The sequence below is a fragment of the Diachasma alloeum genome, unplaced genomic scaffold, assembly GCF_001412515.2.
Source record: "Diachasma alloeum isolate Michigan unplaced genomic scaffold, Dall2.0 Dall_scaffold_00180, whole genome shotgun sequence".
In the NCBI taxonomy this organism is placed as follows: domain Eukaryota; kingdom Metazoa; phylum Arthropoda; class Insecta; order Hymenoptera; family Braconidae; genus Diachasma; species Diachasma alloeum.
Window position 1 is genome coordinate 3,464,650 of NW_021680346.1, and position 19,448 is coordinate 3,484,097.

The following is a 19,448-nucleotide window of genomic DNA, read 5'->3' on the forward strand; positions in this document are numbered from 1 at the left end:
TCAAGAGCTAGTGAAACTCAGTGCGATAAATCGTTGAAAGTGAATTTGTCTCGATAAAACAGTGAAATAAGGGGAATTACAAAGTTCAATGTGTGGGATGTATCTTCACGACGGTGGAACGATCGTTACATTCAACCTGCGATTGTTGCACTGATATGTGACACATTGTTTGTAATTCATTTGTGCTGGAGATAATAAAACTGAGTGTTGCCATTGATGAGTGTGTTTCGTGTTAAAATGCATTCACTATGGTTTTTAATTGTGATTACCATAGTGCGATGTCAGGACGAGGTGTCGACCGATACACCTTCAATTTATTACACGGAACCATCGATTCCCACGAATGACGCCAAGGATCTCATGGAATTGTCGGGGGGGCACATTATCGCGGGTCAGAGGATTTTGGAGAGGTCGAAGAGTCCTTATGTCCTGCGGGAGGATCTTTATGTCGATCGCGAGGGCGAACTCGTTATTGAGCCCGGGGTTGAGATCCGGTTTGCTCCGATGATCGGTATCACTGTTCGAGGCATCATCACTGCCAAGGTAAACATGTCTAATGATTTTTAAATGGGGAGGGGTGGGGGGCTATTCGCATTCAAAATACGTTCGTTATCGCGGGGTTGGAATTTTCGGGGGTCGGGGGGGATTCGATTTAAGTGCAGTCTAGGAGGCAAGAATGTTCTTTGTTCGGCGGAGGGAGAGGGGAGTGTGACGCGAGACTGGGAAAAAGGTTTATTGAAAGAGAAAGACGGTGGAGCGAAAGTCAAATCAGAGGAACGATAGAGTTCTAAGGTGGTGAATCATTACGATTTTTGGTTTTTTTTTTGCGCAGTAGAAGATCCCAAACATCGTAATGATCGTCTTGTGGTAGAATAAGTGAAATTTGGGAGTGAAATTAAGGGGGTTCACACCACTTTTTTCAAATATCAGATGTATTTGATTAATAAATTTTGCGATTTCAAAAAAAATTCTTCATTTAAAAAGAAACGTGTAGGCGTGAAATATGACATTTTTATTTTTCATTAACGTTCTTTTTTTGTTAAATTTCATATGAGAGATTGGGGAACAGGGTTTATTGAGAGTGAAAAACGGCGGAGCGAAAGTCAAATCAGAGGAAGGATAGAGTTCTAAGGTGGTGGATCATTACAATGTTTTGGGTTTTTTTACGTAGTAAAAAATCCACGGTGGTCAAGTCCATGATTTTTGGGGTAGAATCAGACACATTTGGGAGTGAAATTAAGGGGCGCTCACACCACAACGCACTTTTTGCAAGTACTAGAAGTATTACGAATATAAGGACGAATAAATTCGGCGATTTAAACGAAAATTTCTTCTTCATTTAAAAAGAGATGTGTAGGTAGGAAATTGAAATTTTGATTTTTCAATAACATTTTTTTTTTATTTAACAAAAGAACTCGAGCGATGCCACATTCCATACGGGAGATTTTGCAGAAGGTCATATGGAATAGACAAAAAAAAATATGGTAAAAAATATTGAAAAATGACGATTTTCGATAGGAAAAGTAAAAAAAAATTCGGATGCATATTTTCATCACAAAAGTCAATTATGACGTGACTGAGGGATTCAAAATCTGCCCCCCCCTACTCTTCCCTTCCTACACTGGTCTATTCCATTTCCCAAAGAGGGCGTAATGGAGCCAGATAATTCTGAATATAATTTTCCAAATTTAGGCAAAAAGTCGGGCAAAATGGGACGTATTTAGATTTTTTCCAATTATCAATATCTTAATTTATAAATGAAGATCTTGACAATTAGAGAAGATCACGAAACGTCCCATTTTGCCCGACTCTCTCCTATTGTAATCTGATTATTGGTTGAGCTTCTTCTGATGAAAATATCCATCGAATTATTAATTAATTTTTTTTCAGTTTGTTATCAAAAGTTGGTATTTTTCGATTATTTGGGTGTAGATTTACGTTTAAATTATTCTCATATTTTAATCGATTAACTGAGGGAATTATTGGCGTAATAGTATGATTTTTACAATTTTTTCATTTTTTGTATGATTTTTGCATTTTGACACTCATTATTTGTTCATATTTGACCCTCGTGATGTTTATATTTGACTTTTTGGATAGACGTAGTCGTAAAAATATTGAAATGATAAATGTTCAGCGAAGAACATTAATTAGGAAAAATACATTTTAATATATTTTTAGATGAACCTCACGTCCATTTACAAAATGAACGAAAATCGATAAATAGTAATGGGAAAATCCTGACAATATTCATGTTTAATTAACTATTTAATAAGTGAATTAGAGCTCAGAAAATAATTCATCTTGCCTGAGCCATTGAAAATCTCTAGGCGAAAACGACAAGTTCTCGCCAAATCCTTCCACTGTTGAAAAAAAAATGGACATTTTACGTACGATTTAGTAGGAATTGTCAGTAGAATGATATTGAATAGATTTAGAAGGGAGAGGCTCTATGAAATTTCAAATTGAAGAGGACATCCACCTGGATTTTTCAAAATTTCAATCCGTTCTCACTGAAAATTATTGAATCAAATTTTGCGCTTTTCATTCATTTGGTCATTAAATCGTAAAATTACCGAGATGTTTCAGTACCGAAAGTTTGCATTTAAGAAAATCCCCGCAACGTTTTTCGTCACCGAACTTAGGCTATAAGTCAACTCTATTCATCGCTATTACTATATCCATGTCTGTAGTAATAGATCCCTACAGTCATAAATAGTTATACCTAATTATAACTATTTCTATAGCTGTAAATAAAACTATACAGATACACTGAGAAAAAAATTAATTTTAATATTTTTTAAATATTTTAATATTTTTTTTATTTTGAATATTTTTATATATTATAATATAATATATATCATCATCATCATATATCATCATTATAGATTTCTGTTGTGGCTTCTCTGCCAGTTTCATCTGCAACGTTCACATATTGACCGAAAAATACTCAAAAATTAACTCCATTTCATCTCAACAAAAACAGTTTTTTCGAAGTGACCATAAGACTTCCAACATCTGCCACCTCCGTTTTTTGTCCTTTTTCCTAGGATTACGTAAATAGTTTTCATGTTTATGTTTTTGTTCCGAGGATTGTCGTGAGATTTTTTGGGTCGAAATACCTGACTCCTCCGGGGCTCCATTGTGCGGGTTTGGATCCCATGAAGATGAGAATGAATAGAATTGAGGGGAAATCCTCTACCTGACCCACTATCCCTCGTATTCTCAGCGGCAAGGTTTTTTCACACTTTTTATGAATGAATCTGGGGCCCCTATACTGTGTCGGGTGACACGAGTAAGGTGTAATGTACATTTCACCTGATACTAGGTGCTATCGGGCTCTGGGTTATCTTATCACATTGGCACGAGTTGTAAATACATTTTGTGGTTTGAGGTGTTGATACGAATAATTGGATATGGGGAGGGTGCAGTTAACGATGATTCAGAAGGACGGGTATTTGGGTTTGATAATGTGAATCATTGGTGACATGGGATATCTCCGGAAATCGATAAGAGGATTCTCTAGATAGTGGAGGGCTCATTAAATTGATGATCAAATTTTTTATTATATTTCTTGAGGCTTCTCTGGCAATAACAGATGATTGCTCATTCCTTAATTTCGTATTCATTAATTTAAATATCTCCTAAACAAACTGATTTATGGGAAAATATTTAGAGGATTTTTTTGCCCATGAAATTCTTTTTAGAAAAGTCTCGTAGTTTTTTCTCTGCATTTGCTAGTTGCAGAGATATTTTGAAAATTGTCTATAAATGTGGTTTTTCCAACAGAAAATTTTGAAATTTTGATTTTCAGTGATTTTTAAATATCTTGGGAATCAATCGATTTTGTCGGAAATGGTGAAAGAATTTTATGTTCTCTATAAAATTGTGTAAAGAAGAGATCTTTTGGTATTTTTCTCCAAATCTACTCATTACGGAGATATTCTCAAAAATAATGTCTAAAATAAAATCATATTCACAATTCTGTATCCAATTTATTATAAAGACATTCGGCAAATGTCTTTACAATGAAGGGATTAGTAGGGGAATTTACAGAAAAGTTCTTTAGCCCAAAAAATTCCAAGTTTTAAACAGCAAGAAGAAGAGAATTTCCTCAAGTTACTTAAATTTTCGAGAAAAATATGCATCGAATTTTAAAAATAATTGTAAAACAAAATAGTGGAGGGCTCATTAAATTGATGATCAAATTTTTTATTATATTTCTTGAGGCTTCTCTGGTAATAATACATGATTCCTTATTCCTTAATTTTGTATTCATTAATTAAAATATCTCCTAAACAAATTGATTTATGGGAAAATGTTCAGAGGATTTTTTTTGCCCATGAAATTCTTTTTGGAAAAGCCTCATGGTTTTTCCTCTGGATTTGCTAGTTGCAGAGATATTTTGGAAATAATCTATGAATGTAATTTCTCTAACAAGAAATTTTGAACTTTTGATTTTCATTGATTTGTAAATATCTTGGGAATCAGTCGATTTTATCGGAAATGTTGAAAGAATTTTTTGTTCTCTATAAAATTGTGTAAAGAAGAAATCTGTTGGTATTTTTCTCCAAATCTACTCATTACGGAGATATTCTCAAAAATAATGTCTAAAATAAACTCATGTTCATAATTCTGTATCCAATATCCTGCAAATGTATCTACAACAAGCGGATTAATACGGAAATTAAACAAAAAGTTCATTAGCCCAAAATATTCCAAAGTTTTAAGTAGCAAGAAACCGAGAATTTCCTCAAGTTACTTAAATTTTCAAGAAAAATGTGCATCGAATTTTAAAAATAATTGTAAAAAAATTAGTTTGCCCTCGTTTCTATTTTCTAGCCCAATTCCGAATCAGAATATTCAACGTTACCCACCAATCCCTCCTCCCGGAAACCTATTCCCCAAGCTAAATGAGGAAGAATCAAACAATATTTCGAAATGAGCTGACGAGTGAATGCCGATGGCTGACGTGCAACATGCATGAATCACACTCACTAGTATGACTGTCACAGATTCATGATTCACCCGAGAAACAGTCAGTCTCCACCGCAAAACCCGTGATAATTTTCTCTTTCTCAAATGATTCCGAAAAAATGACAATTGGAATTATTCCCGGAAAATGTCATTCAGTGTAACGGATTCTCTGCCGGTGTATTTCTTTGTGCTAGAGGAGTCTCAGTGGGTGTTTCTGTTCTTTGTACCACTGAAAACGGGAGTTATGATCGAGCGATGTTGATAGTATATCCCAGTCTTTATGTTCATTGCTCTCGGCTTAATTCACAGGAAAACGACGTTAAATTTGATTTAAAGAGAAAAAAAATTATGATCTTTCAAATTTTTCAGAAACAATGGATTTCCAATTTTTTGAGCAGCAGGAAGAGGAGAATGTTTTTATAAACTTGATTTTTGAACCAAATTATGAGTATTTAGCACTAAATTATGCTGAATTTTCAATCAAAATTGAAAATTCAAGAATATTTTTACATAAATGTTCCTAATTTTCATTGATTTTTTTCATGATAATAGGAAATTTTCAATTCCAAGATTCTTCGAAATGTCAGTAGAACTACAATGAATTTATGTGATCATTGCTCTTGGTTTAACCCTAGATTGCTCACAAGAGGGAAACCCCGCCACACGTCGTTTTTCTTTAATTACAATTCACTGGTTAACCGGAAAAATAAAAAAAAATTGACTTTGTCAATTGAAGTGTCTAAAGAATTATAGTAGTTTTTACAACAACATATTTCCTGAAATTCCTAAAGAAAACAAAATATTTCGAACAGATGAATTATTTCTTCCAATATTTATTGAATTGCCCATCCAGAAACTCGCTAACGCACCCGGGCAGTGTAGAGTGAATTCGGCAACACTAAGAGCCTCAATAACACGGGGGGGAATCTCCGCGGAGATGACCAGAGTCATAGGATCGCGTTTGATGACCAGACTACGGTTAATCCATAGAGAAGCAACATTGTATTTGATTTAGAGAGACAAAAAACCATGAAATTTCAAATTTTTCAGAAACATTAATAGATTTCCAAATTTTTGAGGAGCAGGAAGACAAGAATTTGTTTATTTACTTGATTTCGGAACCAAAATATGAGTATTTTGTACTAAATTATACTGAATTATCAAATAATTGAAAATTTGGGAATATGCTTACATGAATCTTCCTGATTTCTGTTGTTTGTTTTCATGATGATAGTGAATTTTCAATTTCCAGATTCTTCTAAATGTTAGCAGAATTACAATGTTAAGGAAAAAATTGAAATGTCATGGACAGTTTAGTTGTAATTTCCAGGAGAGCGACATCTAAATCAATGCAAAGGGAAAAAATTAATGAAATTCCAAATTTCTTGGAATATTTAATACACTGTTAGAAATTTCTTGAAATTTTAGTCAAAATGTCATCTTGAATTTAATTCAACATGCAATCGTTCATGAAATTTCTCATTTTTCCTGAAAATTCAAGAACATTGTGTTTTTTTTAGGTTCAGTAATTATTGATATTTCACTGAAAACTTGAATTTCCAAACTCAGTGAGAAAATTGAACATTCGATACAACTGAATTTTAAATAGAATGAAAACTCAGATAGTTGTCTGAATTGTCTCAATTTTCAATATTTTCCCGCGTCATATGGAAATTGACCTGCCATACAAGGAAAAAATGGGAATTCCAAATTTCTGGGAATATTAAATAGAATTCCAAAGTTTTAAACAGCAAGAAAACGAGAATTTCCCCAACTTACTTTCCCCGACTTTTCATAAAAACATCATTATTGGGTATTTCTTTGTGCTAGAGGATTCTTAATAGGTGCACTGTTCTCTATATTACTGTACTATACTACTGAAGACGGAAATCAACGGTGTGCCCATGGGCTATGCCCGTGTAGAGTTATGATCGAGCGAGGTTGATAGTGTAACCCAGTTTTTATGTTCATTGCTCTCGGCTGCAGCGCGAGTTGCAATGCTCCGGTGTTTACCGAAATGAGGTGTTTGCTTGTGAGTGGCATTGAGGAGAGATCACAGTGCATAGTTGATAAGGTAATTCATCTCGGGTTTCTGGAAGTTTAAAATAGACGCTTTGAGTCGGGTCGAGGGTCGTCCATAGATCTATGCACTAGGTCGTGAATTATTGGAGTTTTAAAAGACCTCAGGGGGAGAAGAAAACTACAGAGATGCGGGAAAAACTTTGCGGAGTGAATTCTCAGCCGAAAGAGGGTGAAAAAATCTGAAAAATGGCTTGAAAAAATTGTTCTTTTTATAAAAACTGCATGAAGCGAGTCGACGGTAATCTGAAGGGCACAAATAATTTTAAGAAGTGATTAAAAATGCGAGGTGGGGACACCATCTTTGAGCCCCTCGCGACAGATAGCGCAAGTATCCAGGCAAAATGGCGTCCATTCTCTGTTGGCTGAGAATTCATGGCGCGAAGTTTTTAGATTTCAGTAATTTTTTTTCGTACCCGAGATCTCTTGATCGCTAAAGTGGTAACTACACCATGGTTCAGAGAGAAAAAAGAATTTGCCTTGCAATTTTTCAAATTTATGGTGTGTGAGGCGTGTAAAAATTCCATAACACAATAGACGTGAGTGGAAGTCCATTTCAGTGATTTTATTTTCTGTCAAAAAACATGTTCCGCTCATAAATCAGAGATAAAAGTATCACACAAAATGAAAGAGAAGAATAAAAAAAATAATGATAAATATGAATGGGAAATGTCTCGTATTGCCTTTATAAAACTCTGAATACAAAAAAGTGATTTGAAAACTGAAATGGCTGCATTGAGGATGATTTCCATCAATTTGCGCAAAAGAATGGAAATTTTATTCCCGAGATCTCTTAATCGCGAAAGTGGTAACTACATCACGATTCATTTGTAGAAGACAAAAAAAGAATTTGTCATCTAATTTTTTAAATTTATGATGTGTGAGGCATGTGAAAATTCCGTAACGTAATAGACATGAGTGGAATTCCGTGTCAGTGATTTTATTTTCTGTCAAAAAACATTTCCCTCATAAATCAGAGATAAAAGTCTTATACAAAATGAAAAAGAAAGAATTAAAACAAAATTAACGATAAATATGAATGGGAAATATGTCTCGTATTGCCTTCATAAAATTCTGAATACAAAAAAGTGATTTGAAAACTGAAACGTTTGCATTGAGGAAAATTTCCATCAATTTGCGCAAAAGAATGTAAATGTTCTGAAGTGGATCTCCTTGAGTGGTACCTGAAACGAACATAAAAATATGAAAATATATGGAGCATTTGAAATAAGTTAAGATCTGCTGAGTAAGATCCTCGAACAAACGACCTTTATTGCGTTAATTACCGCAGCTCAACGTGCTACAGTGCTAGCCGTTACTCACTACAATGGTCTCGTTCGCACGCGGGGCCTCAACTGCAGAAAGTCCATACTTACACAAAAGGCGATGTACATGTGTGTCCGCGGTGTTACGTGTGTGGTATTCCGCGTTACGAATGCGCGAGACCCTTTTATGTATTTGATCCGTAAAGGAAGTTTAAAGCGTAAGTGCATCCTTCAGATAATTAGATAGAGAACCCCACAACCTCTTGTTTCTTGCAATAAAATTTTGATTAATAAATTGTTCACTAATTTTTATTGAAATTTGAAAAGACTTTCAATTGCCAATTATCATTAAACAATTAATTCTAAATTTTTGAATTTTCTTTTTTGGCTAATCAAATTATCGTCAATCTTTCGAAATTAAATGCTGATTTATGCAATATTTGAAAATTTAAAAGATTAGGATTGAGGAAAATTGTCGAGAAAAATTTTGTATGCAATGAACTAATTTTAATTCGACATTATCATTGTGCCTATTTCTTTTCAGAAAAAACATCTCTCTATATTATAAAAATCTACATCGATTTCTGGTGATAAAAATTTCGTACTCGAAATTAAAACTCCACAATTAACGGTCAAAATAAGGGTCACGAGGGTCAAAATGGTCATGAAGGTCAAAATAAGCATCACGAGATACAAACTCAGGGTTAGGAGGGTCAGCATAAGGGTCACGAGGGTCAAAATGGTCATAAGGGTGAAAATAAGGATCACGAGATACAAAATCAGGGTCAGGAGGGTTAGAATAAAGGTCACAAGGATCAGAATAAGGGTTACATGAGTCAAAATAAGGGTCACGAGGGTCAGGTTAAGGGTCAAGAGGGTCAGAATAAGGAAGATGGGGGGTATATAAGAGTCATATGGGGATTGGCGAGCGAAGGGAGCACGGGGCGTAACTCCCTAGTGATCTACATATAGAAGAAATTCTGTCTGAAACAGTTCTCAGACAGAAAGTCTGCATATTCATTAATTTCGATTGAAATTTAGAATCAATTAATCAATTGTTATTGAACGATTAATTCTAAATTTTTGAATTGGATTTGTCAATGTCAATCTTTCAAAGTCAATTACTGATTTATGAAATATTTGAGAATTTGAAAAATGATGACTGAGGATTAATTTAATAAAAATTGTACAATACATTCAACTAATTTTGCAGGCAATGAACTAATTTTCATTCTACATTATGGTTTTGCCTAACTCTCTTCATAAAAAATATGATATACATAACAAAATTATGTCTGAAACAGTTCTCAGAAAGAAAGTCTGCAAGTAAATTTGTTAAATAACTCGGTGAAAACGTTTCAGTTCCTGACTATAACGAAACAGAATAGTAGAAAGGACAGTAATAAGAAAGGAAGTGTCTGCGTTTATTGTTTTCGAGGCTTTTCTGTTGACTCTTCCCCCCGACGACGTGAAATCTACTCTTCCGGATGATAGAATCCTCGATCCACGTTTGCGCCAGATTCCAGGGTAATTCTATCGTTCGCAGGCACTTCTCAAACCGCAACCGTACACCGTGATCTTACTCTACCGTAAGTCCGTATAGTAAAAGGTTCGTGAATGTTACTGAGCCACACTTTAAAGTGCATAAAAAATTGAGGTATTCCCATCTCGGTTAACATCTACGGTATGGCGAATGGGTCAAAGTGACTAGTGTCTGTGGCTCCGAGGATTACCCTGTTAGAATCTGCTTTAACATCTACCAGTTCCAGAAGGGAATAATCATTGCAAAAGCAAAAATGAATGAAATTTGATACAAAAATGTAACGGAATTTAAAAAAAAATTTTTTATTCGAGAATAAATATTCTTTATCAAAGGATTAAAGGAAAAAATAGAAATTTCATGGACTGTTTGTCGCGAGGGGCTATTCACAGGCGAATTGCGTGACACCGCGATTACAAATTTTAATCGATTACCCAGGATTACGGAACTGATTACACTGATTACCATTGCTTACGGGATAACCGTGATTACCAAGAGCACAGAATATGATTACATGATTACAAATGATTTCGTCGATTACATTCTGTGATTACCAAACATCTGTAATTATTGAAATCACAAAAAATGGCCTCTTATTAAATATGAATTGATGGAAAAATTAATTATTACAACCTTCAAAGAAATGAGGAAGGAGGGGCGGGGATTAGAACAGAGGAATACACTCTCCATCACTCCATATAAAAATTTGGGCATTTATAAGTGCTATCGGAAACATAAATTTACTGAATATCTGCCATTGATGGAGAATGAAACTTACTAGCAGATAGTTCAGAGATAATTCAGTCGTTGGTTCTCCAGAATAAAAAGAAATTTTAACTCTGTTGAATCAATTTTCTACGGATAAATGCTCTGCAAAACGCATTGGCTACGCAAATTTCTGAACCATAAACATCTGGGATTCCAAGAAAAATTGATCCAGGGATCTTTGAGACTTACCGTTGGTAGAACTGACGCGCTCGAAAATTCAAAAACCAAATTCACGGTCTCAGTAGGAGCAACTACAAAAGATTACACTGATTACAAATGATTACAGTGATTACAAATGATTACCACTTGATTACCGAAACTTGATTACAAATATGATAATCATGTGATTACATTGATTTCATTGGGATATCAATTGATTACATCTGCGAGTGACACCATGATTACACCTGTGAATAGCCCCTCGGTTCGTTGTAATTTATAGTGAAGGGATGTTGAATTTAAGTTAGGGAGAAGAAAAAATCATGAAATTTCAAATGTCTTAGAAAAATTAATGAATTTCCAAATTTTTTAGCGGCAGAAAGATGAGAATTCTTTTATGAACTTGATTTTTGAAACTAAATATGAGGATTCAGTTCCATATTATACTGAATTTTCAATCAATTGATAATTTAAGAATATGTTGGTGGCTCCGAGGATTATCCTAGTAAAATTTCCCGAAGAAAATGATCATTGCGAAAAAAATGGATGAAATTTGATGCAAAAATGGCACGGAATTTAAAAAAGATTCTTTATTCGAGAATGAATATTCTTCTGGCAATGTTAGAAAAAAATAGAAATTTCATGAACACTTTGGTCGGAATCTCCAGCAGAGCGACATTGAATTCAATGTAGAGAGAAAAAATTCATGAAATTCCAAATTTCTCGGAATATTTAATAGCATTCGAAAGTTTTAAGCAGCAAGAAGGCGAGAATTTCTCAGACTTCCTTGAATTATCAATAAAAACATTCAATTACGAAATTCTTAGAAATTTCAGTGGAATTGACACTAAATGAGAATTACCCCGAATTTCACAGGAAATTTAGCCGAAAATCTTCAGCAGTGAAAGAATAATTTTAAAAACGGGGAGATGTGGACCAAAATAGAAACATCCGATCTTATTTAATGCCAATAACTCAATGAATTGATGAGATGAGATGGGTTTTTTTCCAATAAAAAATACTTTTTTGCAACGAGTTCATCTTCTGAGTACAACATCCATTATTCATCAATATTTTTCTCTTGGAAACGAAAGGAAAATATTAAAAAATGAGGTTCTAAATTGACTTATTCCGGCCATTATTCTCGGAATAAGTCAATTTAGAGGAAAAAACTACGGTCGGAACAATAATATTATGGAGATGAAAAAATGAGATTGTGTGTGAACATTCATATTCTTTGACAATCATAGTTTTATATTGTAAAGAGTGGGTACATTTAATAAATAAATAACTGCTTATTCAAGATTTTGGAATAAAATAAATAATAAAAAAGTGACACGTCCGCAGACGAGGAATCAAGATAAAAGAAAAAACGAGAAAGAAAGAGGCGATCATTACATGAAAGTGATTGAGAGAGAGGAAAAGGGCAAATACGCAACAATATTATTTCCATGAAAAATTTGAAAAAATGAAAGCAAAGCAATTTTATTCTCAATAATAGCTCCAGGTATTTAATTTCTAATCATCTATAAGTATATATAAAATGCTTATCTAGTCTTCTTTGTCTTGATCTCCCATTTCAATTTTGTCTTGATCTTCAATTTTTTTCATATTTAAAACGAAGAGAAAGTAATCTTCCAACGGAAAGAAAAAAATTCAAAAAATTTCCAGAAATTACACGTTGACCGTGTCATAGGGGAAAAATCATCATGCATTATATACGAAAGGTATGAAATTATATAGCGAGCCCCTACTGTCTACTGCCGCCGGAAATACCAGAAAATGGTGAATGGAGGTGTACTTATTCCATTCGCCATGCATAACGAACATATTGTTATTGTTGCATTGATGTAGTAAAGGGCGTTTACGCGGACAGGTGTGTAGGAGCACGTCAATAAGTACCATAGGTGAATATACCGTACTAAGTCAATAGTAGAACAACATCCCAGATTGAAAATTTCCTCGAATAATTTGAGAATATTCTCTCCTCTTGCAACCGAAGACGACCAGTTTCGCCTCGGGTTATTATCATTATAAATATCAAGATTATCAGATGGAGTCTTATCAATGAAGGTAGACAGAGAGATTGATTATTACTGTCGTTATACTATTTTTCGTGTTGGAGTTACGTGGGATGAGGAAAGTATGCAAAAATTCAATAGAAAACCTACCGAATTCGCTAGGAAATTCTATTGGAATTCTATTGAAAAATTCTATCTGTTTTTTACGCCGATTCTATTGAATATTCAATAAAAAAGTCAATAGATTTTCAATTTCTGTTAGAATTTTGCTCTTGAGATTTTTTCTATAAGAATGCTTGGGCATCAATTCTCTAATTGTAATTTTTTTCCACTTGGATTCGGTAATGCAAAACAAAACAAAATCCAGCGGAAAAAACTTGGAAAATTTGTGCCCAGTAATTCTAAAAGACAAAATCTCACGAAAAACATTCGAACGGAAATTCAAAATATATTGACTTTTTCTTGACAAATATAGAATAGACACGGACGAAAAAATTTAATAGAAAAACCTATCGAATTCATTAGAAAATTTTATTAAATTTCTATTGAACTCTTCTATTAGTTTTTGGCCGATTCTATTGAAATGTTCAATAGAAAGTATTCAGTAGAAAAAGTCAATAGAATTCAATTTTTCTATATAACTTATTCTATTGAGATATATTCTATAGAATTTCCTCGGTTCAAATTTTCTAAGTTTTTTCGTTTGATTTTCTTGATGAGAAGAAAAAAATAGAATGAAAAAAAGAATAAGCTATATAGAAAAATCGAATTCTGTTAACTATTTCTATTGAATCTTTTCTATTGAACATGTCAATAGAATTAGCCAAAAATTAATGGAAAGTTTAATAGAAATTCAAGAGAATTTTCTAACGAATTCGATAGGTTTTTGTATTGAATTTTTTCATGCATGTGTGAGAAGAACAAGAGGAAATAAGAATTTTTTTTAAATTTCGCTAGCGTTGATGCCATTTCATTAAGCCCTTTCTCTTGTCGCATTCGATATTTATTTTTTTAATTAATTATTTGTAATCATTCTGATTGCAAAAAGCAATACGATCGATGAGAATCATATGTCCCAATTTATCGGCTGTTAAATTTTCAAATTACAATAAATTACTTGTTCATATTCTAATTCCTATGCTCACAGAATAAGATTTTAATCATAATTGCAATTCAATTCCTTCTAGAACACACTTTCAAATGTGAATTTTTGGAATTACATGTTTGTTGATACTCTGGTAAAAGTGCGTGTCCACACTGTTATCCATTTTTAGTTAGTTCACACGGTTATTCAATTAATCTGTTGTTCATCTCATCAATATAATTCCGTGCTTAGAATATTGTCATCTCGTGTTTTCTGCACAAAATTAAAAATTAAAACTTAATTTGGAATATTGAGTCACAGCTTCTTTTTATTCATATCAGAAATTTTGTATTTGGATATTAATATTATATGTTCAAAGTGAAAAAATCGATCATCTCTTTCACAATATTGCATTCAGATTCTCCTATCCTTAACGTCGAAAATATGAGACGATCTCATAATTCTAGCTATTAATTCTGATCCACTGAGTTTGAAGATAACCATTTTTTAAAAATATTTTTGTTGGCACAAGTAAGACTTGTTTGAAAACTCTGTCGTTTGTACTCTCTTTGGAAACATGAGGTATCGCTAATAGATTTCGTTCGTCGATTAGAGTCGGTGTGAAATATCGTTATTGTTAGTATCCTCTTCACATATAGTCGAAGAGGTAATCAGAGCGTAGCAGTGAGACTCGAATCGAGTCGACATGACATCATTATCTGTTCAATCATATGGTATAGGAGGTTTACGTAATATATGTTGGACGGTCTCACATGGTACATTTTCATTGATAGTGAAAAGTTTGTACGTGAAGCCACACTGAGAGAAAAGATTAGCTCTGCCGAAAAACTATGTGTTCCACGTGGGAATATTTGATGGAGTGGGACAGATTTATTTGAGGAACATTAACCATGTTGATAGAAGGAAATTTAATATCTTTCACAAAAATTAAATTTTTGTCGTGATCATCAGAATATCCCTAGAAGAATTCGAACTCTTGGCAGAAAAAAATGTAATCTATTGTACGACAATCATTTAATCTGAGAGAACTCCATAGATTTATACCATGGAAAGAATACATTGACGAGGAAAGAATATTTTTTCCTAAAAAAATTGTCCCCTAGAAATTATTTAGTTTTGCCAATAACACAGTTTTCGGCAAGAAAATTGTAGTTTCCTCTTGAAATTATCATTTGTTCCATGGAAATTATAAGTGTTTATTGGACAAAAATATACACTACTCAATAACATTCACTTGATAAAACCGGAGCCTCATATAATTCTCTGTAGAACGAATGTATTTACCCGAAAGACATAAATGTCTCACGAGAACAATTACTACTACGAAAATTATCATGTTTTGGTGGAAACTTTCTTTTTGTCCACAAGTAAAATTGATTCAACACAATAAAAGATCTTGTCAGGGAAACATAATTTTTCGGCAGACCAATTTTTTTCTCTCGGTGTATCAAGGAGTTTGTCTTTCGAGGAAGGACGATTGGTCTAGGAAATTTGATATTGATGCTTGGGTGGATGAAGAACACGTGGGGCTTCTTGCTTCCTGCACTGGGGCAATTTCCTGTCTAAGGATGTTCAGGTGGGCAGGTGGACAAATGAAAAGGCATCATGAAGAATGGTGTAGAATATTTGAGTGGCATCCAGTGGTGAATAAAATGTTAAAGTGGCATAAAATGTTAAAGGCGAAAACATAAATAGTAATGTTTTTACGTTTTGCTGAGCAATTAATATTTTCGGTAGAAAATCATTTCAGGCGAAAATGTCGGGAAACATTTTTTGTTCAATATTTTGGCAGTTGAAATCGCAATCGCCCCTTAAGAAATTTCTTCGTTGACATTTTCTCCGTTCCAAAAACATTTTTTGTCATTTTCGCGATAAATCAATGGTTTTCGCGATGAATATGGCGAATTCATTCAATAGTGTAAATCAAATTCCAATTTTGTTTATTCAATGTTCTGCCTTTATCGTGACAACTAATAATGAGAGAAGTCTTTCAACATTTTTTCCTAAAAAAACTCGTTCTGTAAATAAAGGCACAATTATTTCGGTTTTAGACAATTTTATTTTGGTTTAGAAAAGGACTGCGCTTAAAAGAAAATATAGATACTTGTTTTTGTCTATAATTTTTTAAACAACAAAATCACTAATTTCCTAGATAAATCTAAAATGAATAATGTAGCTCTATCCTTCGGCCGGGCTACGCTGTACTTTTGGATATTTTCAGTTTTTAAATTTTTCAACTAAATTGCATGGAAAAAAATTGAAAAAATTCATACCCAATCAGTATTATCTAAATTAAATTTTGCAAAATATTGATATTTTTTCAAACATTTCCCTCCTATAAGTAAATAATAAAACTTGTTTGTAAAACGGTGGATTAGCTTTTATGAGGTGTCAAAAAAATTCGTGATTTTTTCACATCTAATGAAAAAAAATGCAGATTTTAATCTTTGATTACAATGGAAATGTTGATTTTTACATAAGACACTGGGTTAAATCCTGATTTTTAAAAATTTCTTCTTTGAAAAACCAAAACGATAATTAAATTGAGAAAAAATTAGAATTCCGAATCTAATCGAGTTTTCTGCAATTTTTTTGCAGTTTTCAATAATCTTTAAATTTACCGTAAGGGTAGAGCTACTTTAAAATGCCCAATTTCACACATTACAGCTCATCATTTTGATAAGTAGGGCGGCCACAAAGTTCGCACAGTTACGAAGAATATTCATTAAAAGTCAGCTTCATACACTTGTACACGGGGAGAAAAATTACCTAGAAAATCGGGGAAAATTTTATTGCACAAAAGTTAATGGTGGAGCGAAATGTAATTCAACGAGAAAATACCTGTTTGTGGAGGATATTTCATAATTCGTTCGGTAAAAAACACATCTACGGATGCAAAAATTATCCTACTGTACAGTAAAATTTCCCACACCGGTAAGGAATTTTTTGTTGCGTCCATCTGCAGGTCACGGGGATGAATGGAAGTGAAATGTTACCGAACCCGTTCAGACAAATTATACGAAGTAATTTTACTATTCCACTTCACCGTATATCTTTCAGTCTTAACAGCTTCTCACTCCTTCACCCCGAAGGATGAAAATCGAATTCGTTCCACGATTACTCGACTTGTTCGCTAATTTTTCTCCAACTTCTTTCTCCGTGTAGTCACGAATCTCAATTAGTGAAATGAAAGTGAAAATTGGAATATTCCGTCCATTTCCAAATAAATGCAGGAAACAAACTTAAAGGCGCAATGAACGCGCCATTACCGTGAAAACAATGAAATTAAAACACGTAACTGACATTCTTCAGATATGAATCATTTCCTTGGATCATTACGGAGTGGGTGATTCAGGCTGAAATGGGCTGATTTTAATGCACCCAGAAAAATGGGTGAAGTGACAGTAGTGGTCACGTGGGTAGCAAGCGCTTGTTTTATACCAAAGCGCTTTTTTTATACCATAAGTACAAAGATATTATGTTTTTTTTCTTTTTTTCCAAAACCTTTTTTTTAAGCGCACAAATTACCAAATAATAAATTTACCTGAAAAAGGCGAAAGAAAAACTTGAATTGAGTATTAATTAATCACTAAAAATAATTAAAACGATACCAAGATTAAGCTCGAGAGTCACAGTGTCACAGTGTGTAAATACTTTTACAACTCCTAATAAAACATGGTTAAAAAAAAAAGTCACGCGGGTAGCATACGGCTCCGACGGTCGTCCAAGCTAAGCAGCGTTTAGTCTGCCCAGAACTTGGATGGGTGTCCGCTTAGCCCTACCTGTCCGCGTATTGCGACTACTGGTGCTAGGCACGAATGTAGAGACCTACTGCGCCCATCGAGTCAGTGTGACCGATGGCCACAATAGAATCCCTGTAATATCGGCCGGCTGCACGACTGAGGTTTTCCATGGTTTCCCTGGCAGTCCTTGTCCGAATGGGTGCAGTTGGGGAAAAGTAAGTCGGCCATGGTAACGCAGATAGAAGGGGATGGGAACAAAATGTAAAGACCCGAGAGGGTATACATATGGATGAATAAAATTAAGAAAATGGGTCAAATCATTTGAATCAAATGAAAATCGTTATTTGAAATAGTTTACTTGTTTCAACAATTATCGTTGTTAGAAATCTACTTGCATTGAACATTGAGAAATGTCCATTTGCCCGCGCTCTCTATAACAGGCAATAACAACCCATTGAATTATGATAAGTTCTTCACCGCAAATCCCTTAAAATCAACCGCTCACAGCTAAATCTCCGAACCAGGAAATACACCTGTACCGTTGGCTAATTTTCCACGGAGAATTACATGCAATGTTGAGTTGTCTTCAAGCAGTCCCGGCGCCTTGCAGATTCACGGGGGCGAGACTCTTCACCACGCAACTCACAGGCGTCGACATCAACTCTACTATTCCGAAGTTATTCAGTAGGAAAGAAGAACGGAATGAGTCAATTCCACTTGAGAATGTTTCGATGGATATTTTCACACAATTAGAATATTCTCATGAAATGCTGAATTTGATTGATTGATGATTCGTTGATCTTTAATAAGTATATTTTTTAAATGATTATTTTTCCCAATCGGAGGTCGACCAATCAGAGCGCAGTATTTGAGGCTGCCCGACACTTTTATTTCGGATATTTCCTCCTAGCTTTTGAATATTTCGCAGTAGTTCTTCATTTTTTCGGCTTATTTCAGATAGAATCTTATATTTGACAGTCTATGGAAACCGGGTTATTCTATTAACATAATTTGTTCGAATCTTGTCCAATTCACCTCCTGATGTTGTCCACTGCACTCTGCTGGGTCAAGATCCGATTGGGAAAAATAATCTGACAAATACCCCTCGAGATTTAAAATTAATCGGGTATTTCCCTCAAGCTCCCCTGTAAATAAACCATCGTGCCAAGTTTTCCAGAAAAATCCCTCGCGCAAACGTTCAGGATTTTTTAACCTGCAAAACTTGACACCCTCATTTGTTTGCAACGAAGCTATTGGGAAATACCCGATAATTTTGAAGCTCTTGGGGTATTACTACTGAATATTTTTAAATTTCTGTGTTATATTCTCAAAATATCAGACGGCGATGAGAAGAGATTTATTACCCTTTAATTAATCCTTCATTTGGATCGAACACATCGTTTATTTGATTTTCACAGCAGATTCATTTGAAGTTAATTAATTATTTATTCCATACAATTGAAGCATTCTCATTGAAATGAGATGGATTGGTTAATTTACAGTAAGAATATTGTTAAAATGAACAGAAAAAGTTCGACTTCACTGTTAGAAATTTGTCAAAATTTCATGGAAAATATGGTAGTTATTCTCATGAAAGTGACAATGAATCCGATTTAGGGAAAAAATGGTTATGGAATTTCAAGTTTTAGATAGAATTCAAGGAAATTCATGAGTTTTCAGTGGGAGTGAGACGAAAATTTGACAACTTGACTGATTTTTCAATAGCACATGAATATTCACCAACAAATTGACATGAATTTTCTCTTTTCCCATAATTTTTCTGATGTTTTC

At 33.9% G+C, this 19,448-nt stretch overlaps 1 protein-coding gene across 1 annotated transcript in view; it reads left to right on the top strand.

Moving 5' to 3' along the window:
- Nucleotides 1-237: 237 nt before the first annotated feature.
- Nucleotides 238-19,448, top strand: part of LOC107045206 (protein bark beetle) — a 51,940-nt gene continuing 32,729 nt past the window's right edge. Inside the window, exon 1 of the mRNA XM_015267383.1 lies at nt 238-543. Within this exon, the coding sequence (XP_015122869.1) occupies nt 238-543 (306 nt within the window). The remainder of the gene's footprint in view (nt 544-19,448) is intronic.